At 56.5% G+C, this 25,480-nt stretch overlaps 1 protein-coding gene and 1 long non-coding RNA gene across 2 annotated transcripts in view; both read left to right on the plus strand.

Moving 5' to 3' along the window:
- The first annotated feature begins 16,605 nt into the window (after nucleotides 1–16,605).
- LOC119101151 (uncharacterized) lies at nucleotides 16,606–18,283 on the plus strand. The gene is made up of 3 exons (XR_005094506.1): nucleotides 16,606–16,693; nucleotides 17,808–17,992; nucleotides 18,253–18,283. It is a non-coding gene; the product is annotated as an uncharacterized LOC119101151 (long non-coding RNA).
- Nucleotides 18,284–18,788: 505 nt separating this feature from the next.
- The window catches only part of LOC119100664 (protein downstream neighbor of son homolog), an 8,488-nt gene continuing 1,796 nt past the window's right edge, over nucleotides 18,789–25,480 (plus strand). The window contains exons 1-6 of the mRNA XM_037223740.1: nucleotides 18,789–18,908; nucleotides 19,352–19,575; nucleotides 20,715–20,893; nucleotides 21,894–22,056; nucleotides 24,728–24,797; nucleotides 25,170–25,223. Of these exons, the coding sequence (XP_037079635.1) occupies nucleotides 18,789–18,908; nucleotides 19,352–19,575; nucleotides 20,715–20,893; nucleotides 21,894–22,056; nucleotides 24,728–24,797; nucleotides 25,170–25,223 (810 nt within the window). The remainder of the gene's footprint in view (nucleotides 18,909–19,351; nucleotides 19,576–20,714; nucleotides 20,894–21,893; nucleotides 22,057–24,727; nucleotides 24,798–25,169; nucleotides 25,224–25,480) is intronic.

The raw sequence follows: 25,480 nt of genomic DNA on the forward strand, positions 1-25,480 counted from the left end.
CACGGCTTTACGGGGCGTTAGTATCGAGTCCTCACTAGGATGCAACCCTGCTTGAATCCATTCAAACTAGGCTGTGACGTACCACGCCCACTGGCCGACACACGCTTCTATAAACATCGCCGTTTCACAGATGAAACGCCCGTCCCCCCCCCCCCCCTCCGGGAGACAGCTCGCGCGCCAGCCGACACCCGCCACTCGGAGGCTCGCCGAGGCGACACACGGCCGCTCGCCTCGGTCGCGGCAGGCTCGCCGCGGCGACACGGCCGGCTGGGGCCGTGCCCAGCTGAGCCACGCCACTAAAGGCGGCTGGTCTGACCAGCGGCGGCGTTGCGTCAGCAGGTGCGGCCGTCGCCGGACCCAGACCTCCGCTGTGACGGCGACTGAGCCCTGACCGGAGGCCTGACCCCGCGCGGCGGTCGGCGTGCGCGGAGCAGACGCCGCTGAGCACCGACACCGACCCCGGCCGGCCGTCGAGCACCAGGCTCTGTGTGCGGGAAGCTGCGTGCTCGGCATGATTCAGTCACGCGGAACAATGGCCCGGAGCCCCACCAAAGGCCAGCATCGAAATTATGTTTTGTTTCAGCTTGGGTCAAGGCTTCTCTGTTCTGTGCAGCGCACAATACACACAATCTTGCGTATGCAGCCGGACAACTATTAACTAGGCAGGCCCACAAGCCAAAAGACCACGAACACCATGTTGGCCGTGTCGGGACGCCGCCAATGGAGGCGGGTCATTCATCGATAACATCCATTGAGAGTTCTTCGGCTGGAGCGGCGCCGCCAGCTGGCCGCCGTGACGTCAGCCGTGTTCGCACCCCGGCCCGGCCGGCACACGGCGTGGGCTGACTGGACGGCCGCCAGTCGCACCGGCTGCCAGCCCTGCAACGGCCCCTCCTCCAATCAAAACAGACGCCCGCGCGCAACCGGACGCAACCCCAGCCGCAAACGCCGCATGAGATCAAGCGTCTCCATTCGTCAGACGCGATTTTCTCGCCGGCCGCCGCCGATGGTGCGCTGGGGACGACGGGGGTGCCGGCGGCCGCCGGCTCAGGAGCGGCGGCGCCGCCTCGCCAAGGTCACCGCGCGGTCACGGGTCACGTGGTCCGCCGCCGGCACTGACGTCACCGGTGGGCCGCCGGCCGGCGGCGGGCGGCGAGCGGGGGTGGCTGCGATGACCTGACGGCGGCCCGACCGACCGCCGGACGGCGGCAGGGCGACGGCAGGGGCGTCACGCTGCACCTGGCGACTGGCAGGGCCGCGCCGACCCGGGCCGGTCCGGCAGCGAGCGTCCCGAGCGGTTGGGGGCCGCCGCCACGGCGACCACGGCAACGGCCCGTGCCAGCGCAGGCCGGACGGGCCCGCCACCGCGTGGACCGCGGCCGGCAGCCACCGCCGCCGCCGCCGCCAACGCCGCCACCGCGGCTGCCGCCACCGCCGCTGCTGCCGCCGCCGCCGCCGCCGCCGCCGCCGTGGCGAGCGGTAACGGACCATGCTGCGGCGCCCGACTTGGGCCGCGGCCGCGCCGCCCCGGCACGGCCATGCAAACAGGCGCCGCGCGGTGGGCGGCGCGCGGCGCCGGCGGCGGAGCGCCCGTGCGCACACAATCCGTCGGCGAGGGATGCCCGCCCCTCGATGCCGTCCTGAGCTTCTGAAGAAGACACTCCACCTCATGCCTGTGTCGGCGGGAAACGCGAAAACCTTGTGTACTCGCCACGAGTGTATTTGCTGAACAGTTTCCATTCTGGTGCTGGACACACACAGCACTACCGGGCAGGACGGCGGCTCCCACCGGCCAGATACAGCCATTCGTCCAGGAGAAACTGAGGAAGCCCTTTCACTTGGGAAGGTCGGGACAGGTTTTTATAGATGTCTGCGCTGTCTCCGCGGAGCCCGGGAGAGCGGCGCACCAGGCGGGCCGGCGCGGCACCGCCCCGTTCCGTCGGCAGAGCGTGGCCAGAGAACGCGCGCCCCCGACGGCAGAGGGGCGCGGACGCCTCTGCTCCGGCGACACCGCGGTCGGACGTGACGGCCGGCCGCAGGTGCGCCGAGACCGGCCCCTCTTCCAGCCGGTGCCGCCGGGCGCCCTCCGGCGACGCCAGCAGCTGCGCACGCCGCCAGCGCGTCACGGCCGGTTTTATCTCCGGTACGATGGCTCGAGTAAGCAAGGCACGTCCCGCCGGGGCGATAACGGTTTATGGCGTGGCGCAGACTATTCCAGTCGGGGTGCCGCCGTCGCTAGACGACGATCCGGCCCCCGGCAGACGGTAGGCTGACGCACAGGGCCGCGCTCCCTGGCGCCGCCGCGCTCCCCATCCCGCGGCAGGGCCCTGGCGGAGCTGCTCCTGCCGCAGGCCGCCGCCGCGCTCGCGCGCGTCAGCTGCCGCCGATCCGGGCGTGATTTACGGGCGCGGCGGCGGCTGACGGACGGCCGGTGGGCCGCCGCCGCACCGGCTGTCGCGGGCCGATGTGGCGGTCGGCCGGGCGCGCAGGCCTCGCCGACGACCCGCGGCTCCGCGCGAGACGCTGCGCCGGACACCAGATCACGCAGTCATCCACAGGGGCCGCTCATGACTCAACACGAACCGCCACTTAGCAGCCGTGCCCGGCTCTGTGAACAGGCGCCAAGTGATCGAGCGGAGCGCAGCGGCAGGGAAGCGTGCCGTGATGAAACAGGCAGATTAGCGCCGTGAGCACGGCCATCGCAGCTGCGGGCGTCTCGGCCGCTGGCCACTCAGCGGGTCCCAGCTGGAGACCCGATGTGTCGGCGGGGTGCCAACACGGCACGAGCCGCGCCGCGCCGCGCACGCCCGGAAACGCGCAGCGCCCGCGGCCGGTGTGCGTGTGCACCGGTAGAGCTGCAGTGTTCGCCGCCCGGGCCCGGCAGAGCGGGGCGAACGTCCGACGGGGACGGCTCCCGCCCCTGCTCTGAAGGCGGCCGCGGCCGACCGCGAAGCCATCTCGCAGGCACCGCGACGGTGAGCGAGCCAGACGATCGCGACATCCCGGAGATCGCTAGGACACACCATCGGCGCCAGCGACGGGACCGACATCGGGCCCCGCAGCGCACCGGCAGCTCGCGTTATCCGATACGTTTCCGTCTGGCCGGCGCGGCGGCGCGCTCGCTCCGTGCAGTGGCGACGACGGCCGCTCGGGTGGCAGCGACGGCTCGCTCGCCTCGTGCGGAGTTGGCGACGCCTCCGCCGGTACCACCACACACTCTTCAGCCGCTATCAGAGCTGGCCGTGGTCGGTATGGCCCGGTGTGGATCGGCGGCCGGGCGACCAACAGGTGTCCGTCCCGCAGGAGCGCTATCTGACAACACAGACCGCTCCTCCACTCGAATAGATCCCGTCGTGCGCGGGAGGGCCCTCCAGAGCGAAGCCGCAGCCTCGGTAGCGGTCAAAGTCCGCTGTGGTTTTAAGGAGTGTACGTGTCACGTACACTTGCTTCCGAATATCTGTCTCGCTCTGTCCAATGAATGCTGTTGACGCCGTATCAAACCTGGCACCAGCTCCGAATGCCAAAACAGTACGAAGCTATATCGCATACCGTTCGAGGAAGGCACAGGCTAGACCTCCACTACCGGATGCTGGCGGCCGCCGTCTCCCCCCCCCCCCCCCCCCCCACCTCCCTTTCTCGGGCATCTATTGTTTGACCGCGAGGACAGCGGCGTTCAAGGATCGCCCAAGCCGGCTTTCCAGCCATACAAACCAATCTGCAAAAAAGCTGTCAGCCTTGACTCCGTCATCAGCGCAGCCAAAGCCGGCCGGCCGCGCCCCCTCCCAGCGTCCCGGGCTCCCCGTGCGGCCCCATCGCAGCCGGCCGCCGGGGCGGGCCATGAGCTCAGCAGCGGTCAGCCGGCAGGAAAGACCGGCCCGGGCTGGACGGCGATAAGACGGCGGCGGCGGCGGCGGCGGCGGCGGCACGGCCGGTCGCGGATCGCGCGGGTGACTCAGCGCAGTGCTGCCGCCGCCGCCCTCCTCGCAGCCGCTGCGGCCCGCCTGACTCACGACGCGGCCCGCATCTGGCTCGACCTTGGAAATTCAAACGGCGGCCGCGCAGAGGCCCACCTGCGCCGGGCGCGGGCGGCGGGACGGCGCCCGCCTTTGTCGAGGCCCGGATGCGACGCCGGCCGGCAGCCGACGGACCGGGCCACCGCCGGCCGCCGCGTCCCTCTGCCCGCCTCGCCTCGGTCGGCGCCTCGCCGCGCGGTCTCGATCGGCCGGCGCCGGCTGGCGGGCGGAGGCGGCTCCGTGCGCCGACCGCCGCGCCGTCGGCCCGGCTTCATCAGCATGCAGGCGCCGTTCGCGACGGCTCGCCGGCCTCACCGGCGCCCCAACGGTTCGCCCGCGCCGGCGAGAGGCGCCGCCGACCGACGCCCGTCCGCTGCAGGGGGCGAGCGGCCCGGCAGACACGCTGCCTGCAACCGACGCCCGCCGCCGGTCTGCTGCGCCCAGACGGCGCCGCTGATGAGTCAATGGGCTAGCTGATGTCTCTTTCCACATCTGAGCAGCGACCGTCTATTGTCCCCAACGGCCCTGCATGAAACAATGGTTAAGTATAGCGCACAGACGTGTGGATCCGCCGGTGAATCACCAATTTTTTAAAACGGAGCTGCTGGGAAACTACAGCAAATACTACAGAACTAGCCCAACCTATTCAGGAAGTGCCGGTGCTCTCTCGCGAATCCAGTATATCCAGATTAAGTCGGTTTCACAACGGTCGTAGCCGATGGCAAAATTCCAAAGCTTGATTCCAACTGCTTCCACGCAAATGGGATTTCTAATAATATCACTAGTACTAGATAGCAAGCGAGCAGCCAGGATTTTCTTACAGCGAGGGAGGCGCCCATAATCAAACATCCCGCCATTTTTTGTTTTTCATTCTTGCCGGGAGCCGTCTTCTAAGTACACAACAACAAAATCCGGCCCATGGCGGCTGGGGAAGAGGGCGGAGGGGGGGGGGGGGGGCGCACTGGCTGCGCACCACTAGGACATCAGCCAAGAATCATTCAATCATCATGCCAACAATCAACAAGCCAAAAATTTAACCAACCACGGAACTAAATGCAAAATACTGATAAGGACTGAACAGGAAAGCCGCCAATATCCCCCACGCGTACTGCAAGCCGATCACAAGCCAAAGCCGATCACAAAAAGCTACTCATTTTTTCAATCCCCGTAAACATTCTCTCAGCATTCCCGGGAGCTCTTACAGCCACGGGCGTAATCCGAGGACTCTGGAATGAGCTCGTGCCCCCACGGTGGTCACGTCATGGTCACGGTAAATGTGTCTCCCAACTTTGTACACATGCCTTTTAATTTTGGCCGGTGAAACGAAGGGACTTGCGCACCTCCGTGTTCTAACACGATTCAGGATCAAACCTTTCAGCCCGTATCCTGTTATGTCCGGCTAAGATCTGATTTCACCCGCTCCCCAAGTCCCCGGAAATGTTTACAGCCATGCTACGGTCAATGAAACGGAATTAGTGTACGACCCCAAAAGCGTCACTCAAAATCCGCGGGAATTTATGTGACTGAATGTGGTCGCATCGGAGCAGCCAGTGGAGGTCGCGGAATGAAACGGACAGATCGCGCACTTGAACAAATGAATCAAGTACGCACGGACCAGACACCGTTCCGAAACTAGTTCGACGCTAAATTTTTTAAATTCATCCCACATCGGATGTACGCACACCGAACATCTCCATTTTCAAAGCTCATTATTTGGACTCTGCAGGCAATGCTGGAGTTACAAAAACCTGCGAAACAGTAATGCCCTACGAAGCGATGGCAGCCCACGGCAGACCACATCGGCCGTGACGGAGACACCATCTCGCGGGAGAAACGACACGCAAACCGATCACCTACCAAGTGCACCATGTTGGCGACTCGCTGCTGCCGGGTCTGACAGACGATGTGGTGACAGGCCGTGGCCGGCGGCGGCGGCGGAGCGGGGACGGCGCGGACACACCCAGTCGAAACACCACCTGAGCACGGAGCACACGAGCGGCAGGCGGCGGGCGGCGATACTGCGGCGATAGCCGGCCGCCGCCCGCCGGGCCTGCGCTGACGTCAGCGCGCCCCTCCCCCACCTGCCGCCCCCGGGCACCGCCTCGTGACGCCGGCTCAGGCGGACCTCCACCGCCCCCCCCCCCCCCCCCCCGCCACTCGCCGTCCAGCGCACCGCGCCGTGCAGCCGAGCGGACCCCCGCGCCGCTACACCCTCATCTGCCGCCGCAGGCAGCAACCGAATTCGCCTCTCCCCCATCGCTGTTTCGCGGCAGGCTAGAGTCAACGCCCTGCTCCGCGCGGTCTCTTCTCCAGTCGACGTCTCGAGGCATCGCCAGGGTCCCCCTCCCCCCGAACCACACACCGGACCAGCCCGATGGCTTCGAACGCGAGCCTCGTCAGGTGGAACCGTGATCCTATCTGCGTTCGGAGCGTTGACATGCTGTCTCAGTGGATTTCCCAATCGTTCTGCGACAAACCATGACTAATAGCCTGTCAGGAGTCCTCCCCAAGACGGGAAGATGGATCGCAGGAAGGCTCTTCGAACATCTAAAATCATGACAGGATGCAGAGTGACAGTAGCACTACCAACCGGGGGAGAACAATGCCGATCAACACGTAGATCGGAATAGCGCACAGAGCGCATGTCTGCCTCCAATCAGGTGACCTCAAACAGGGACGTGGAGGGGGGGGGGGGGGGGGGGAGCGGGGGAGGGCAACAAGCACTGCCCAGTGTGGGCGCTGATCACGCAGACTCCGCCAATCCAACTAAATTAGAACTAAAATGGCATGAACAAAAAAATATCACCATCAGCCACGACGTATCAGTGACCCGCGCGCGCGCAATGCTCAGAAATGCGGCAACTTGACTTACAAAGCACATACACTCGAATGCAGGGGGCGGTTGGTGAGCCCGCACAGTGCGGGAGCGGGGCGGCCGTACGGATTTGGGAAACACTCTCCTCTTTTTTGCCACCTCCAGCCACGGAAACCCGTACTGAGAGCGAAACCCCAGCCCAGACATCCTCAAGCGACTGTGCGCCAGCTCTTGGACATGCTACAAGGAGCGCCCAGATTTGCATCATCAGCCATGGTTGGGAAGATTGAACCGTCTGGCATGTCTGGCCCCCGCACGGGAGGGTCGCACAGTTCATTGAAACCAGGTCAACAAACCGCTCCTTGGCCAGAGTCGTGTTTTCGGGTCATGGGAACGGTTGGAAGCGCTCTCACCGAGCGATCACCTTAGACGCGCGACACGCGCCGGCCCCGGAGAAGCCACTATGTCCTTTGTTCCGTTCTCCCATAACAACCAACGAATAAATGACCTTCGACGACGGGCTAAGCCAACACTAGGGGCGCCACAAGGCCGTCGGTATCTCGAATACACAGAAAACGAGCACTCGTGCAGAACTACAATTCTCCCGCACGCAAATGACAGCTAATTGAAGATGGGCACAAGCGTCAAAGGGCCAGTCATTGATTTCGAAATCCTGGACCCCGCAGCGGGCTGAAAACGGCTTATCATTCCCTTCAGGATGCACTCTGCGACCTCGATGTCAACGCGTGCTCACACACGAAACGAACGGAGGTTGCAACCTGTGATAACTCCGGCCAGTGTCAGTCATAACTTAGGAATATGTCTTCCGCGAATTAGTTACAACAGACTGTCTGAAAGAAGAAAACACAGCCAGCAGATGGTTGGTATTTCGGGGTTTTATCGCATAAAAAATCTTAGATCTGCACCACCTCTATTGACAGGGCATCTTCATCCATTCACAGCACAGACAACCCAGGGCTTCTGCCATTTCCAAGACCATTGTTATGATGCTCGTTCAAAAGACTCACACACTTGCACCAGCTTTGGACGCTGGCGCCAGCCGGGGGTTGTGTGCATCCAAGGCCGCTGGCGGGGTCCACATGCTTTGTTGTAACGTTGCGACTCTCAGCACTTGAAGGATGACGCTTCGAGAACAGACCACGTTCGTTCACCCGCCCAGTGCCAGCGCGGCGACCGCACAGCCCAACACGCCCAGCGGACGCACTGGTTCCCTTTGCCAGCAGTGAGGTACGGACCGCCGACCGTGAACAGTTCCCGCCCCCTTCAGCCCGGTGGCACCCGCACCCCTCGGCCCGGCGGCACCCGCACTGTAGAGCAGCGGCGCGGCCAAATCTACCGCACTATCCCAAGTGTCAATCGTCGCAAGCCGCGAGCGCAACGACGTGGGTGCGTGGATCAGCGGCGCTGACAGCAATCCCGATAAGATAGACGGAGGCGACCGACACCCGACTCCGTCCGGACCTGAATCACACGGCCGCAAAAACGCCGCGGATGAATCAATCGGACGCGTCCGACGCCCGCACGGCCGCAAGTGTCGCAACGAGCCTGCACCCACGCCCCTAAAAACCGCCGTCTCTGCCGGAGCCCTCCACGGCTCCCGGCGCGGCCGGGTGGCCGGACAGCACCGCACAACGGCCACCGAGTTGGGCCACAGCACACACACGGCACACAGCCAGCGGCGACGACGCGGCCCAGGTCGGACAGACGGTCAGCGGTCCCAGTCAGCAGACTCGAACCAAGGATGGTGACGCCGCCCCATGGAACACACGGCCTTTGGGGCGGTGCAGAAGCGACGATGAAGGAAAAGAGCGTGCCACCCTTTCATCCTATTCACACTTATTGTTAGACCAGGCCTGTCCGATTTGATCGGTAATACTAGCTTTCTCAAAATCTTTCTAAATGGCTCAAAGTTTCTCTCTGAAATAGCCGTTACGGCAGGATAAATCTTATTGGACTCTCTGAGCATCACTATCAGAGCAAGGCCTTTCATTTGCTGTTTTTACATCGGGTGTGCTCTGTAATGTTTGCAATGCAATCCTTCGTCAAAATGATTGCGCATAAAATGCTGCGAAGACTTGGAACAAGCTATTTAGGAAGAAATATGCGCAAACATGAGGCCATCACCACGAATTCGACGAAACCTTATACTGTGGATTTGATTTCTCCCTCGTGGCGTCTAACCAAGTGACTCTTTTCGAAGCGCACTTTGGCTTTGAGGAAAAGTCGCATCAAATGATCTATCGTGACGCACTGGTTCACAGCCAATGCGGCTTCTCGGTAATTGGCCTCCGCCGCCCGATGTGCCAACCACAAGCGTTCATTTGTAATGACGTCATTCATTCCCGTACGGATGCCACTTTAAGCCCGCAGTCCGGTAACCTGCGGTTAAAACAGCTCAAAAGCCGCACCTCTAGTTCGTAACAGCTGACGACGGCCTTCAGGATGTGACAGTGTAATTCAAACTTGACAGCAATTCAAATCAATATCCCGATTATGTCCTGATGGAGCTGCAGTGGCAGTAATCAGTGTCGTTATTAGACGTGACTGGTCCCGAGCTCTCACCAGTGCGCTTTGAAATATGCCCAAAAGGTGGGACACTCCCTCTAAGAGACCAGATAGCATCCCCGTCGCCTCCTACAACGTGACAGTGGGGAGGATGCGCAAATCCGAACGGCGTTCCAGAACGACACCAGTTCCGCCGCCATTTCCCACACCGTCTGAGCGTGACGTCTGCCAGACCAGCTGTGGTCCAACCAGACATGCACCCAAACCTCAACGTCATCACCTGGCCTCTACCCGCTCACCATCCAGGCTAATCACCAGTGGGTCGTGGTCGGCGGCGAAACTGCACATTCCGCTCCGACGTTGTTGTATGTGCGTGGTGTGTGTATATGCATGTATGTGACGTGTGTGACCTTCCCCAGCCTAGGGCGTGCAGTGACGAGTCTGATTGCGCGCAGCCAGCGCGCACAAACAGTCCGTTGACAGCCGGTGCGTGCGGCGCCGACAGCGCAGCCCATCCGGGCGGGACAACTCCGGCGCCGGGAGCCGGGAGCCCGAGCTCCGGCACCAGGAGCCAGAGCTCCGGCGTCGGGAGCCGGCTCCAGCCGCCCCTCCGGTGCGCACCGCCCGGCCGGCTGCCGGCCCCGTACCGAGAGCGAAAGTGGCCGCGCTGCCGGGCCATCGCGGTCACGCGGCGCGAGGCCGACATACGGGAGCGTGACGGCGGACGGGGTCGCCGCTCCCGTCGCTGAACAGACGGCGGCGGCGTGGGGTGGAGGGGAGGGGAGGGGGAGACCCGATGGGCCGCCCCGACCCGCCCGACGGGTACGCGGATAGGCGGCTGTGGGTCCGCGTCACACCGACGCATGGACGCCTGATCCGCCGACCCGACAGTCCCTCGCGTGTGCGGCGAACCTGCGTCCCCACCGGCCACACACCGCACAGCAAGACCCAACGACGTATCACGACATCCGCTGGAACGCAAACGACTAAGCGCTTTCACCGGATCAGACAGGTTAGGAGTGCGGCTATCGGGCGGGAAGTCCGCTTACGCACGCACGCACACCGAAACAGGCGAAACCAGCATACTAGCGGCGGAGACGGACAACGCGCCGCATACAAAGGCTTAAAAACCGGTGAAACCGACAAGGTCCCTAGTCATTAGCCTAATGAGCCAACCATGAGAAAGAAGCGAAAGTGTTATGAGATGCGACGCGCGGTTAACCATCAACGTTTCCAAGGTCACATCGGGTCAGCCGTCAGCAGTCGGCGTCACCGGCCGACCGACAGTCCCTGCCCAGCTCCGCCCCCTCCTCCCCCCCCCCCCCCCCCCCAGGCCTGGGGCCGAGACTCTCCCCTCTTTGCGACGTCGGACGCGCTCGCAGTCAGCCCCGTGGAGGGAGGGGGAGGGGCGCCGTCACCGCTATCCGCGGGGCATGGGGGCAGCACGCGCGGCGCCGGCGGGCGGGACCTTTGTATGGTAAGTCGGGAGGGCGGTGCGTGCGGCGGAACAAGGCCGGCACGCCGTGGCTCCGGGGCGTCCTGGTGCTCGCTTCTCAGAAACGACGACGACGAATCGAGTGCCACACTTCGGTCAGCAACGTCGAAAGTGGAGTACCGACGCCGCTGACCACGGCTGGATAAGCTGTCATCATATCCACATGGCGGAGTCGCCAGGTCTTGCAGCCACACCCCTCATAAGCAATGCGACAAAATCCTTGGAAGAGCTCATAAAACGGCGTTCATCGTTGGTATCGCACGTTATCCAATATAAGCCAACGGAATGAGCATTGACGAAATCTGCCGCGACTTGCTATCGTCCGTGCTCCGATAAGGCCCCAGGGCGATACAGATACGACCGAACGACTGGGAGCCGATCACACAACTTATTGTGTGGATCTGACGCGCAGGGCTTCGGCCAGCCAAAGACGGTCGTGGTCTGGGCACAAAGCGCGGCTCGCGTCGCACCCGCCCACGTGCCAGGGCTCTCGACGCCGACCGAGGCGGCACCGGTCCCGACGCCACGGGGGGGGGGGGGGAGGGGCTCGTGATGTTCCTGGAGCACGACCGCCGGCGCCCCGGTCGGCTCAGCAGAGCGGGCTGACGTGCCTGTGAAGCCCCTCAGGAGCGGCGCGGCGGTCGGTCGGTCGGCCAGGGCGCGGCGGCCCCGCCCAGCCGCCGGTCGTCGACCAGCCCCGGCCGGCGCGCGGCCCCCAGTCAACACGGCATTAGCATAGCGGCGCCGCGCCGCCGGACAGGGGCGCGACACCGTGCAGGCGCCGAGCCACGGTGACCGCGGCCGCACTGACAGCGCGCCGGCCCTCAAGGACGCGGCGGGACTCCTCCGGGCGCGGCACGCCCGCGCAAGATGATGAAAGGGAGGACTCACACGCCGAACAATGCGCCTTGACGACAGTGTAGCAACATGGCCTGCTATTTTCGACCGTCTGCCTTCCAGCGTTTACATTCCCTGCGGCCCACTGCACAATGTAAATCAGAGTTCCAACTTGCCCTGACGACGTAGGATTGGCAAATGTTTTTCTTGACGACGATCCCGTTTATACGTTCTAATTACATCTGTTCAGCATTCCAGAGCGCATGAAATGAAAACCGGTTTGATCTGAGCCCGCTCCGAGCTTACCCTTTCTTGCAACATGCAGCCATAAGACACTAAGGCCCCGAGGCCCAGATGCGCGTAATTCAGAGAGCACGGAAGTCAGCGCGGAAGTTATGAGCAGGTCTCATACTATGAGAGATGCGCATGTGTCATGCTGCCGAACAAGCGCCCACTGCTGCCAATTTGAGAACTACATACGATCCGCGCGCCTGGTTGCACGCTTCTTAACGTACGCGGATTGGGATCTCCCCAGCGTTTAAGTGTTCGTTCTCACGGAATACGCACAACATTCGACATATACGATGCTCCGATGCGACATGTGCGAACTGTCTCCTATATGCTTGCTCATACGCCGTCATCGAAAAAGGCCATGGTGACAATGATCTGGGCCAGAGGAATGCGCAGGTTTATCACACAATGCGCGATACTACACATGTTGTGGAGGTATCGAATAAAGCACCCAGCAGGGCCGGTACTTACCGACTTCGGCATGATGGCGGCTTAGTTTTTGCCAGTTAACCTGCAACACACACAAACGCAAACATCAGACCGAGGTAAGCAGATCAGTTGATAGCTGATGAAAGCCGTGTGCATCCGGATTTCAGGAGTAGCACGCATCGCAGCCAAGGGTAAACGCACAATTGAAGTGAGAAAAAAGTAATGAAACTGGACAGGCTAGAAAATGGTTGCACATACATTTAAACAAAAAATCACTACCAACAGTGACTGCACTATGTAAACATCACTGTCAATAGGGGTATTCTTGCATTGTGCTTAAAAAGTAACCAAAACAAGAAAACCATCCTCAAATCCAGAAAATATGCCACAGCCTTCCTATGCTAAACTCAAATTATTGCACGGCAAGCTCAATCCTTCAAGTGCATGACACCACAGGGTCCTTCACTATACATGACTATCTATGCCTGGGATGAGGCTGAATTTCTCACACCTCTGAACCATGCAGGCTAATGCTATTCAGGAAATCAAAATACCAACTGTTGGCACATGTCTCCCTTGGCTGAAAAACATCCGCTTTTCATTTGTGTGACCTATGGCAACAGAGGTCATGAAAAGTACACAAAAGTGGTGCATGTGTTCCCACTTAGTTAGGTCTAAAAGCCTTGCATAGGACATCACAAAAAACAGCCCTCACTTTTGCCTTAGCTGATGGTTCAAAGCTGTCTTAAGTTAGGCTCATGCTGATACTGTAGTTGAGTTGTGTATTGTGGGTTTGTATCCAATCATGAAAATAATGTTCAATACCCTAAAGTAAAGCTGCAATGCTCGAAGCACTATAATTGCCAAATCAGCAATCAATAAGCAAGAACAACTGAACCATGATAGCAGTACCATGTGCATGGTTCCCAATTAATGACATACCAAGTGTGTTGTTGATCATATATACCATGAGGGCACATAAACGCACTCCAAATATGCTTGTTAGGACAAACTGCACATACAAACTTCACCAACAAGAATTTAAGCACAATGATTTCAATCAAATAAAGACATCAAGATACAACAGTGCCAAAAAAAAACATGGAATATGTTACCAGATTCAAACAGTAAAAAGTAACAAAATATGTGCCTTTTAGCACTTAACATAAAGAAGGCAAAAACTGAGCAGCATGCACCAGGAAAAATCAAGAATCCAGAACTCCAACAACAAAGACATCAAACAAATGGAGCAGTCATGCTTGACCCAGCAAGGGTAATGCTATGAGATGTTTGTGGCTCTCGACATCTTATAATGATCATCAAAGGACAGTCCTCCAGAACTGCAAATTTAAATACCTTCCATGCTGGTCACAACTGGACTAGAAAATGGCATCATTTTAAGTCACACAAACGTGACTAAGAAAATGACATGACAATGACACCTATATCCAAGTGTGACAATGATACTGCAAACAGAATCCAGCATAATACTACTCTTGGATGATAAATTATGCTCTTGGTTCAGGCACATCTCACCCAAAGCCATAAACATGGCATACCTCATTTAACATAACAATTAAAAGTACATTCCAACACAACACTCTCAGCATTTGTACCACTTTATGCTTGCATTATCAAGATCCAAACACAAACCCAAACTAGCAAAACATGTAATATCCACCTGCATTTTTAGAATCTTACATACAGCTGTAGCCAGATATCTGCAATCAACACATGTAGATATAAAGTGACATTTTATATGGCATGTGTCTAAGTTGTAATATCTTCTGTTGCCTAATAACCCTTACAACTGTTTAGTTTACCAACACTGCAAATTATCCAAACCCTAGCTTGCAAGATGGGCAATAAGCAGTGCTTTTCCAAGGCCCAAAATTTTGAGAGCACTCATAATTTATGAGCAGAGAACCACAGGTTTAAATGCACTTCAGATAGCCTTGAGGATAGTTTTGGAACAAGATAAGCTGTGAGATGCATTAAAGCATCATACAAAGCTTTTTGGCAAATCTTTTTAGAGGCAAACATTCAAGTTGGGATGAATCTGGATGCAATTGCTATATACCCCCCTTTCACACCACATGTCATGCATGTATTCCTTGTGCACAACCAGATTAAACCTCCTGATGCTACTAACATTTGATTCCTTATCTTGTAATGAAATAAGCATTCCATTATGGTCACTTAAGATAGTCTGTGGTCACGCATATAAGAAGCCACTACAAATGACACATTTCAGTGTTAGCAGTAATGACATACTAAAATAACCTGATGGTCATTTTAAGTATGGAATTCTGAAATCACAACTACTGCAGTTTTGCAGCAGAATTTAACACATCATAAGGATTCTGGGTTTTGCCACATAAGTAAAGATAGCTTCTATGTCAAAATGCAATGCAGACTCAACACATAATAGAAGGCATTATTTGACAACAAACATCTACACAATATCCAAGAGTAAGTGGGGCAAGGCTCATCTTTGTGTTTTGACTTTTGGCCAACCCAGCATTCCAAGGGGCCCGGGAAAGGGACAGGCAGAGATCCACATTAGGTTTAGCACATATCCAATGAGCCAGATAGTAGGTCTGCAAATGATGTTACTTGGAATACTATCTTTTGAAATTGTTTGTTTTTATGATTTGATTTTGTACCACTTTGCCTGGAACCATTCTTTATAGTTGACATTTACTTCTTTATAACCAGCTACACCCTGGTGCCATAACATAGAATTGATCCCATGTATCAAAGTGGATTCCAGAACTGCAGTTGACTTGTGGTTGGTCATAATGGTTCACTGGTATATGCCTGTCAATATTAATTATGGGTTACATGCATGATACTAACAATTAAGGACTAAAATTGATGATAAATTTAAGCTACAATCTGAGGTACGAAATGTTCACAGGCCTTTGTGTTACAGCACACAAAAATCTAGCTGTACTATGTAATCACAACATTTCCTATCTAAAACTCTACTATAATTATGGCACTTCTAGGATTCTCAAGCAAATCAATTTCACATAATCACAGACATGTTTCAAACTAATTCGAAATCATAATCAAGAACACGGCCCTGAGCACACAGTGACGAGGGAGTAAACTAGCGCAGACCGGCCCAATGACTGACCAGCAGCGAGGATGGAATATCGGAAATGGTTTCTCGCAAGCAACAGGTGGTTCCGGCGACGCACACACACACCAAGCGCGCCATAGCAGCCTGCGCCAATTTCGAGTCCACAGCGAAACCCTTGAAATTCAAAGCAATAGTGCGTCAATGACAATAGATGCATGCATGACAGCACAAAAACTGTTCGCCGCCGCCAACATTTACCTGGTCAAAACGTCCAGAACAGAAATTAAACACGTATTCGTCACGCCACCGGCGGACAAACGGCCACCACCCAATCCTCGACAGCGAAGGTTCGTTCCGCAGTCTGTGGTCATGTGACATCGAACCACTTTTCAGCTGTTGCTGTTGATCGGAATCTTGTTATAGCACGTGTTATGTCATGTGTTGGTTTACGGGCAACAATTAATTTTTTTTAGACTAAAGTAATATTTTTGACAACAAACTGTGCACATCAATGCTTGTTGCTGCTCATGAGAAACTTAGCTCTAAATTTGTTAAAATTCGGGTAAATGAAAGTAAAAACATTGTTGCACTCGAAAAGAAAAGAAACCAAGGCATCAGTTTGCGAAATAAATGTTTTTGACATCACTGATACGACAAATATGCATCACATGAAGCGCCTATCTAATGCATTCTGAGGCCCAGTTTCGGGCATGTCATATTAAGCGAGCGGGTCATGCTCAGAAGACGACCATAGCCCATGTATTCGTTCTTTGATTTCCAGGAACCAGGAACGTAGGCTTGAAGCACGTGTCACCTACTCGTGCCATGGACATACACAAGACACTGATCTCTGTGCTCTTGTGCATCATTTTCTCCTAAAAGTCTACCACGCTAATGCTGATGGGTTCGGCTGGCTCCCAATAAAAAACAAAAATGAGGAAATAAAACCGTGCAAGCATTTTGCCATCTTGGGCCTTCATTTCATAACTTTTTCGAGACTTGCACTGGTATTTCATTAGTACTTGGCACCACAGACATGGCGCAAATCTAAACAAAGGTCTGTAACGGCGCAGCTTCGACGAACAGTTGGTGAGAGCACAAGGGCCTGGCTACTGAATGGTTAATATTATTGCGTTTTATGAGCGATGGCACCAGCTGAAAGTTGTAGTCGAAAACAAGGGTAATATCTTCCACACCAGGTAACTTTGGTTTTACACTGGTTTCTTTTATTGCATTTTGTTGGCGTTTCATGTTCCTGGACTGATACTAATGCTGACAACATGCCAACTATGATGTTTTCACCTACATTAAGTAACCACCAAAGGAGATTTTTAACCAATAGCTATGATCCCTTATAAAGAGTTTATCAATTGTGTCATACTTCAACAACTGGATGAGGTGCGTTTTAAGTTTGTTAGCATTCTTTTGGTTTGTCCATATTGGTCAACAAATTCCTATTGGACCAAGTATATTGTGACAAAATGGGTGCTGGTTGGGGTTCGCATAAGGTATGTCAGGTGACAATCTTACCAGAATATGTGGATCTTCCTGTTCCACTATGGGTCAGGTACCTAATTTGATAACTCGGTGATATGTGCCCACCCTTCCTGCCAGCGTGATGCACAGGGGATGCCTTAACTTCAGCAGCTGAGTTCGGTGTAAAGCCTTAAAGAGAACAGCAGTTTTTGTTAACGCCCTCATATATATATATATATATATATATTTTTTTTTTCTTGATGTGCATAGTTTGATTCTATTACCATAAAATTGGCATCCAGGTCCAACCAAGTCAGGACAACTGAACTGGTGGAAACTGGCTCAGTGACACCTGATCCAAGGCAGCTGAATCACCAACAGCTGATTCAGGATAACAATCGGGAACAGCTAAATCAGTCATAGCTGAGTCTGTAACAACTGAACCAGAGACACCCTTTGGACAGTTTTTTTTTTGCTGCCCATAGGCACACTGCAAATAACCCCAAAAAGAGCTAGACTCAATTCTGAGATGTGCCTGCTGCTGCTTCCACAGGTGTTGGAGTGTCAAGGATGAGGATACACTGTGCATGTGCTCTGCATTTTCTATCTCGTGCACTGAGATGCTAATGGTGATCACATTGGTTGTCTGGTTACTGGCTGGCTCTCACATTGTTCAATTTCTGAGCTGTGGAATATGCAACACAATGTGACAAATAATGTTCATGTATGGCAGATCGATATCTTGCATCAAGTGCGTGCCTAGATGTGCCTTGCCCACTGTTGTACACATGAACATACAAGTGAACATTGTTTGGAAGTATTGCTACTGTTTTACAGTTAGTCATGAGCTCACCAAGCAGAGGAGAGTGGTTGAAGCCCAAGGATGCATTCCAAAAACTAAAGGCCAAGAAAAAGGCCCTAAAGGCCAGAATAAATCAAAGCATTAGAAAGGAAGCCCTCGCATCCAGCCAGATATCTTCTAGTTTAAATAGCTGTAAGCAAAAGCGCACAAACCCTTTCAGGTGAGTATGAGATCTTTGCCTAAGTGGATTATTAAATGATGGATGTTTATTTTGTTTCCATTATGCAACAATGGTCATTGGTAGAAGCAACACATCTGAAAAACCAAATGTATGTCTTCAGTGTTTCTATGCTGAGATGTTTTCGGTGGATTTCTAAAAGTTTGAGTTTTCTTGGCACAAGTTGCGTTTTTGGAGTGACTGTTAACCATATGCATGCCAATAAGCCACCTCAGCATGACGACGTGCCACGCCCTGCCCAGCTGCGGAGGAGACGACGGTGGCGACGCCAAGCAGGCGCGGCTGGAGGCCAGCCCGCCCGAACCCTCCCTCGATCAGACGCTGTTCGAGATCCTGCGCTCGGGCGCCGGTGACTTGCGCGCGCCGGCGCGTGCTCGGCCTGGCCCGGCGCCGGCCGCCGACGCCGCCTCGTTCGCGGGCCTGCTCTCCGGCGCCGCCGATCGCCTCGGCGAGGCGGCGCCGCCCCGGCTCTCCACCCCGCAGGTGAGGAGACGGGCGGCCGCCTGCGAAGACGGGTGACGAGGCGACGTCGAGCGCCGAGGCGAGCGGGAAGAGGCAGGTGGATGTGACGACGTGGCTGGAGCACGGCCTGGCAGGATGTACAGTGTGCAGTAGTGATGGTGGCGAGGTCACCGTACAATGCGACTGAGGGTGTCATTGCTGCATTTTGAGTAATTAGACGTCGATAGGTCATGCGTGTGTGATAAAGGCTAAACCCTCATCATAAGTACCATTGCATTGGAAGTCCTCAATTTGCAACAGTGCTGAAACATAGTAGATGCAATTCCAGGTCGAAGAGGCTCCAAAAGGTGAACGCAACTTACCCACTGACTGGGGTTTGAAGACGAAGATCCGTTTCCTATCGAAAACGCCGTTTCCGTGGACGAGTCGTCTGAAGGTTCGTATCTACTGTGCCATCGTGCAGGATATTTGGCCATTAGGCATCAGACATGTGAGCGGGTTGCGGTGCCGCCTGAACGGTACCTCGGCCGGGCGCCCCGCATGCGCCGGCCCGGTGGCCCGCCCCTTTTTCTTAGTTCACCTCTTCCTCGCGAGCGAGGACTGCGCTGGAAATAACGTTATTCGGACTCCTTTAACCGGCCTTTCGAACCACACCTCCGATTCCGATTCTCCACTACCACAGAGCGCCGTTCTTCCTCGTGTAGTGTTCTTTTGGTTCTTATATGCGTGTGATGTGCCCACCCACGTGCCCACCTCCGCCAAACTGCACGAGCCGGCAGCTCAGCGTCTGGAACACGCTTCGGGAAAGCCGTGTCTGTGCATGTTGCGATCCTGTGCTGCGTCTGATGACGGCTGAGGCGGGCGGGATGCGTCCGCCAGACGCTGGAGGAGGCGTCGGCGGTGACCAGCTGCGTACGCTGCCTGCCGGCCGACCAGAGCACGCTCGACACGTCTCCAAACGCGCAGCTGCAGCGGCACGCGCTCTACTGGCAGCACCCGTGGCTGCCGTGGCTGACGCTGTTTCCGCGCCTGCACAGCCGGGTGGCCGGCGCGCGCAGCCTCTTCATCGACGCGCCCATGCAGGACCTGCTCAGGACAGAATGGTGAGCGGCAGCGGTGGTGAGCGGCACCGTGCCGCCCATGCGTGCCTGTCCGTGTTCTGCGTGGGTCAGTCTGGCTTGCGTCTCCAGTGGGAAGCACGTATATCGCTCACTCCTGCTCATCGTCCATCTTCTTCTCATGCTGATCTCATGCTATGGTGGGTAAAAACCTTGCTTATTTGTTGTGCAGATTTGCTCGCTTCCCCGGCGTGTCTATTCCCCTACCTCTTCCTTACGCCACACTACGTTGCCCGGCCCCTCCCCGCGCCCACGTCCCTTCACCACATATCTAACATCTCTTCCTCCCCCCCCCCCTCCCAAACCCAATCACGTTCCTATCCTATGACCCCGCCTTTTCCCCGCCACTTATGCTTGTCACGCTGTCCTCCAACAGTTTCGCCTACCTCGTCCTTCCCCACAGCGTATGTGCTAGCTAGCTTACTGCTACTTACTTACTAGCTTAGCTAGCTTACCTGTCCTGCACCATCCCTGCCCTCCCCAGCACAGCTTCCTTCCATACTCTTCCAGAGGCGAGAGTCTGCCACGTGTGCACCACTGATCGTCCCCCGGCTCCCTGTCCCGGCTCCTCCAGAGGCCAGAGTCTGCCGTGGGTGTACCCCTGGCCGTCCTTCGTTTCCTTCAGGGGCGAGGGTCTGCCGTGTTTGCACCCCTGACCGTCCTCCGGCTCCTTCAGGGGCGAGGGTCTGCCGTGTTTGCACCCCTGACCGTCCTCCGGCTCCTTCAGGGGCGAGGGTCTGCCGTGTTTGCACCCCTGACCGTCCTCCGGCTCCTTCTGGGGCGAAAGTCTGCCGTGTTTGTACCCCTGACCGTCCTCCGGCTCCTTTAGGGGCGAGAGTCTGCCGTGCTTGCACCGATGACCGTCCTCCAGTTCCCCCAGAGGCGGGTGTGCGTGTATGTTCACCTAACCGTCCCTCGGCTGCTCCAGAGACGAGAGTCTGCCGTATGTGTGCACTCCTGACTCCCGACACCTCCAGAGACGAGAGTCTGCCGTATGTGTGCACCCCTGACTCCCGACTCCTCCAGGGGTGAGAGTCTGCCGTATATGTGCACCCCTGACTCCCGACTCCTCCAGGGGCGGAAGTCTGCCGTATGTGTGCACCCCTGACTTCCGACTCTTCCAGGGGCGAGAGTCTGCGCTCGCTGTTCCAGCTGCTGCGCAGCCGTCAGTGCCCGTTCTTCTACGTGTGCGCGGCCAGCTTCTGCTGCCTGTTCCGGGCGGCCGGCGTGGGCGGCGTGACTGACACGCACGCTATCGTCACGCCCACCACCCGCGGCCTGCGCGACCTCCTCAAACGCGACGGTGAGCCGCCGCACCGGCGCCAGCGGCGCGCCGCCACGCGCCTGCTGGCTTGTGCACGATGGAATGTGGCCCATTGCTGGTTTCACTGTGTAAGGTGTATTAGTGCGGTGTTGCTGGTGCGGGTGGCTCGCAACAGCTCGCTAATTGTCCCTGGTCACGTGTGTGTAGATATGTGAGATGCGGTAGTGTTCGTGATTCAGAAATAAACACCTACCATTGTTGCTCAAGTGGTATTATAAACTTGGATGTGCTATGTAAGCTATTACCTCCGCATCTCTTCCTTAACGATAAAAAGCCGTTTAGTTGCATGCAACAGCCTCCCCTGTGAGTGTGGTAGAAACAGCTTCAGCTGTTCAGTGTATATGTTATGATGCCTGGTCTTCTATGAACAAGTTGAATCGCTAAAGCTCTTTGATAGCCAAATTCACCTGTGCTGTGTTTGTAAATTATCATTGCCGCTACTACAGTGTTGGTTCATTGGTGGCCCATAGACTGGAGTGGCTCGTGAACAAGATCGTAGTTTGAATTTTGTCTCCTAGATGGCAGCTTGATATATTGTTTCAGTTGCGTTGGATAGATGGCAGCACTGTGCATGTCTGGGCTTTCATCCTGGCCTAAATATGTGGACCGGAAAGCAGCTCTCTTTAAAGCGTTTAAAGCAGCCTGACGCAATCCCACTATGTCCGGTTATAGGCTCAGGTACACACTCGATATGGCAGGATTATTGGCCCTCGTGCGTGCTCGGAGTTCTTATGCTCTAGGTGCGGCGATGTTCTCGATGCTCATGTTCGATGGTTGCTAACGCATGCCAGTGAACGGCTTAGGGGGTAAGGTTCTGTAACGAGACCTCCTGCGATGACTGCAGTATGGCCCCATCGTGCCTCTCCCTCATCCCAAAGCCCTGACATAATCATGGGTGACCAGGTGAGCTCTACTCACGGCCGACACGAGCTGTCGGCGGCGGCCGCACCCATACACGGTTCTGGCCTGTGCTCGACAGACGTGCAGTTCACGCTGCCGCTGCGGCCTGCCGCCGCGCCGGCCCAGTCCGCCGCCCAGGAGGACGGCTCCGAGGACGAGGACGAGGACCCCGAACACTGGCTGGAGAGCAAAGGCATAGCGGCTGACGCCATGCCAGGCATGCACTCCACCCGCCGCAAGCTGTATCCTTTGCAGGGGAGGAGGAGGAGGAGGGGGAGGACAGTACCGGTCCTCTTACCCTCTCACACTGTGGATTGTGTATTGTTTGTTTTGACGTAACAGTTGTCATCAGTTTTGCCTGCGTAAGGAATGGTCCGAACTGCCGACCGGTGCGCATTTTTTATCCTCTTTTTGATTCATTGCCTTTACTTGTTGTATGCTGATGCAGCTGCTTCCTCTCTCACCAACCTCTATTTTCCACCCGGCTTCCTTGCACTAGCTCTGTCTGACGTCGCTAGCATGCTGCACCTGACAACTATCTTCCCAAGCCAGCATTTCCTCGCGTATCCTGGCTTTTTGTAAAAGTCCGGTAACAGCTTTTCATCATTGAACTGTAGCGTATAGTTCAGCTAAGTGTGGCATGAGAGCACAATCAGGACTTTGCTTCAACTTTATATGCACTGAATGGCGTAGAGGTTCGTTTTACCATGACAAGGTTAATCCGGCAGCGTTGGTTAGTGGTTACGTAAATGAAAACACTCGACAGAGCGTGACAAACCACCCGGTGGGTTCATTTGAATCTAATTCGACTGCAAATTTTGGTACCGTGCCGGCCGGTATAAGCTGTGTACGTGACTGTTAACTGCTGTCACCCCTGCTTAAAACTGTGCGATGACGTGGCATATAAGGGCTCCAAATCATAATCCCACAATCATTACTTTATTTTATTGCAGTATCTTACTTAGCGAACAAAATCTGGCAATTCTTAGCGTGGCTCAAAATCGGTTAAGCCAATGTGTAGGCCGGGGTCCAAGTAGTAAACACCAAAACGGGTTTCGAGTGATCTACCACACACCAACCCGGGTTCCTAGTGACCTACCGCACACCAACACGGCTTCGAGTGACCCACCGCATACCGGCACGGCTTGCTAGTGACCTACACGGGCTTACCAACACGGGTTTCGAGCGACCTACCGCATACCAAAACGGCTTCCTGGTGACCTACGGCATACCGGCACGGGTTCCGAGTGGCCTACCGCATACCAACACGGCTTCCGAGTGACCTACCGCATACCGGCACTGGTTCCGAGCGACCTACCACATGCCAGCACGGGTTCGTAGTGACCTTCGGTACCCCAACACGGGTTCCAAGTGACCTAATGCACACCAACACGGGTACTCACAACCACGCATCTGTTGCCAAAACGGAAATATGTGCGTGTGGCTGGTCCTCATGTGTCGTTCGCCCGTCACGCACTCATGGCCATCCAGATGTCGTCCCTGTTCTGCTTACGCTGGGAATGCGCCCTGCATTTGTTGATCACCATTATGAATTCAGAGTCATTATGCTAACAGTTTTTGGCCGTCAGTATATCAGGAGGTGATGGTTAAACGCCGCTATCAAGGAAATATTTGTTAGGCACGAGTGGAAAATGTGAAGCAAAGTTGAGCTAAGTTGGTAAATCATACACAAAGCACCATGCCTTCAGACTCATAAGCGCAAGAGTACTAAATGGGTCAAAACAATATCGCTATATTTTGCGCGAAAGTCCTTCGTCGGATTACTTTGTATCTATAGATCATCCGACAAAGCATTGCTATTCGAAATGTTATCAGTTATGTTTGCCTATTTAGTACTTTTTGTGCTTATATGATAGCAGCCAAGGACTTATGTGCATTATCAAGTACGAATCGGCCCAGGAAAGGTTAGATATTTTTAGATTTCATTAATGCTATCCTAAAAAGCCGCCCATTTTAACGATACCAACAATCGCCCGAAAGCTGTTTTTCGTTTCACGTGCTACTCTGCTGTCCGACTACAGTTCCGTAACAAACGAAAAGTCGTTCCCATCGTGCCTGAACGGTGTCAGGTGGGACACGCGCCCAAGCTGGCGCATGCCGTCAGAGGTCGCATGTGTCTGATTTAGCGTTGCTATGTCGTGTGCGAGCTATCGCTAGTCCTAGTCTACTCTGCCTTTGCATTGACCCCGACAAAGCGCAGACATAAGGGCGGTTGGGGAAGGTTTATTCGATTCCATTTTTTGTTGCTCAAATGTTCGCTCATCGGCGTAATCAGGGTAGTGGGTGGTTTCGATATTACAACAGCTGTATAGCAACCGAAGGGTCTTGAGCGGGAGTAATATATTAGTATTATTTGTTGCAAAGTGTCTACCGCGGTGGTGGTTGCGGTGGATCACCTGCGGACTTACCTGCGTTAGTAAATAATCTACGGATTTATCTGGGAACTTCCACGGTCCGACGGCCCTGTATACCTGCAAGATTTTTTGGAACACTTCAGAGCGTTCATGCTGCACGTCATAAGTCTTCGTGAAAAAGCTAATACACCTCGTGCGATGTCGGAGATAGCGCTTCAGTCGGGGCCCGTCGTTCTCGGGGGATGACTGTGGGGTCTTCCGAGTACGGCGATCACCCCCGCCAGTGACCTTCATTCGTTTGATGGCTTGTTTGAGCGACATCTAAAACCTCGTTTTGGTTTTGATATTCGTACCTGCTGGAGCGGTGCGGTGATGTGATGCTCGGGGGCGGGGGATGGGGGGGGGGGGGGGGAGGGGGCAGATTGGCCTCCATGTATGGGTCTGTTCGCGGTCGGGTATTTCCTGAGCTGGCCGGTGCAGTCAGGAGGAGACCGGCGCGGCCTCGACGACGCCAGCCGGCCTCCCCGTGCTGGTGCAGGGCGGCGACTGTACGCCTGCTCAACTTCCTGCTCAACTCGCGCGCCTGCGTCACGGCCAGCGGCCCGCTGGCGGGCGTGCCGCCCACGCTGCTGGCGGCCCGTCGGCTTCCAGGGCGCCTCCCTGCAGCCCTCAAGGTACGGCCGCGGCGGCGGCCGCGCTGCTGAGCGGGATGTTCACATTGGGAGGCTTTCTGGTCACACTGTGTTGGGCGTGGGCGTGACCCGACGAGCTGCCCAATGACCTCACTCTGTCCTCGTTCGCGCTGTGTGATGAAGCCTCCCCCATTAGATCGACCGTCTCCTGTTGCCGGCTCCCCGGCGTCCAGCCGTCCTCTCTGTATTCGCGTGCGGGCTCCTGCCTGGCTGCCCAGTCGGTGAGCAGCGCCGTCGCAGCCTGCCCCGCCAGTGCCCTCACCCCTGCGCCTCCTCCCCGCCCGGCAGGTGCGGCACGGCACGGTGCAGCAGGCCCGCGAGACGTTCCACTCGTTCGAGCTGGCCGGCCCCGTCATGCCGCACGCCGTGCAGGCGTTGGTGGCGCTCGTGCGCCGCTCGCACGCCCACTTCTCGCTGTCGCTGAGGCGGCGTGCGGGGCGCGGAGCCGCTGGCGCAGCTGCGGCCGCCGGCGGCGCCGCCCGCGCCAGCCGTATTCGGCCAGCAGGGCCTGACCGACTGCGGTCTGGACGGCCCGCTGTGGCCACGCTCTGCGAGCCGGCGCCGGCCGCCGCCGCCGCCGTCCTCCGCGAGGTCACCTG

The sequence above is a fragment of the Pollicipes pollicipes genome, unplaced genomic scaffold (genome assembly GCF_011947565.3).
Source record: "Pollicipes pollicipes isolate AB1234 unplaced genomic scaffold, Ppol_2.1 Scaffold_4881;HRSCAF=5763_pilon_pilon_pilon, whole genome shotgun sequence".
In the NCBI taxonomy this organism is placed as follows: Eukaryota; Metazoa; Arthropoda; class Thecostraca; order Pollicipedomorpha; family Pollicipedidae; genus Pollicipes; species Pollicipes pollicipes.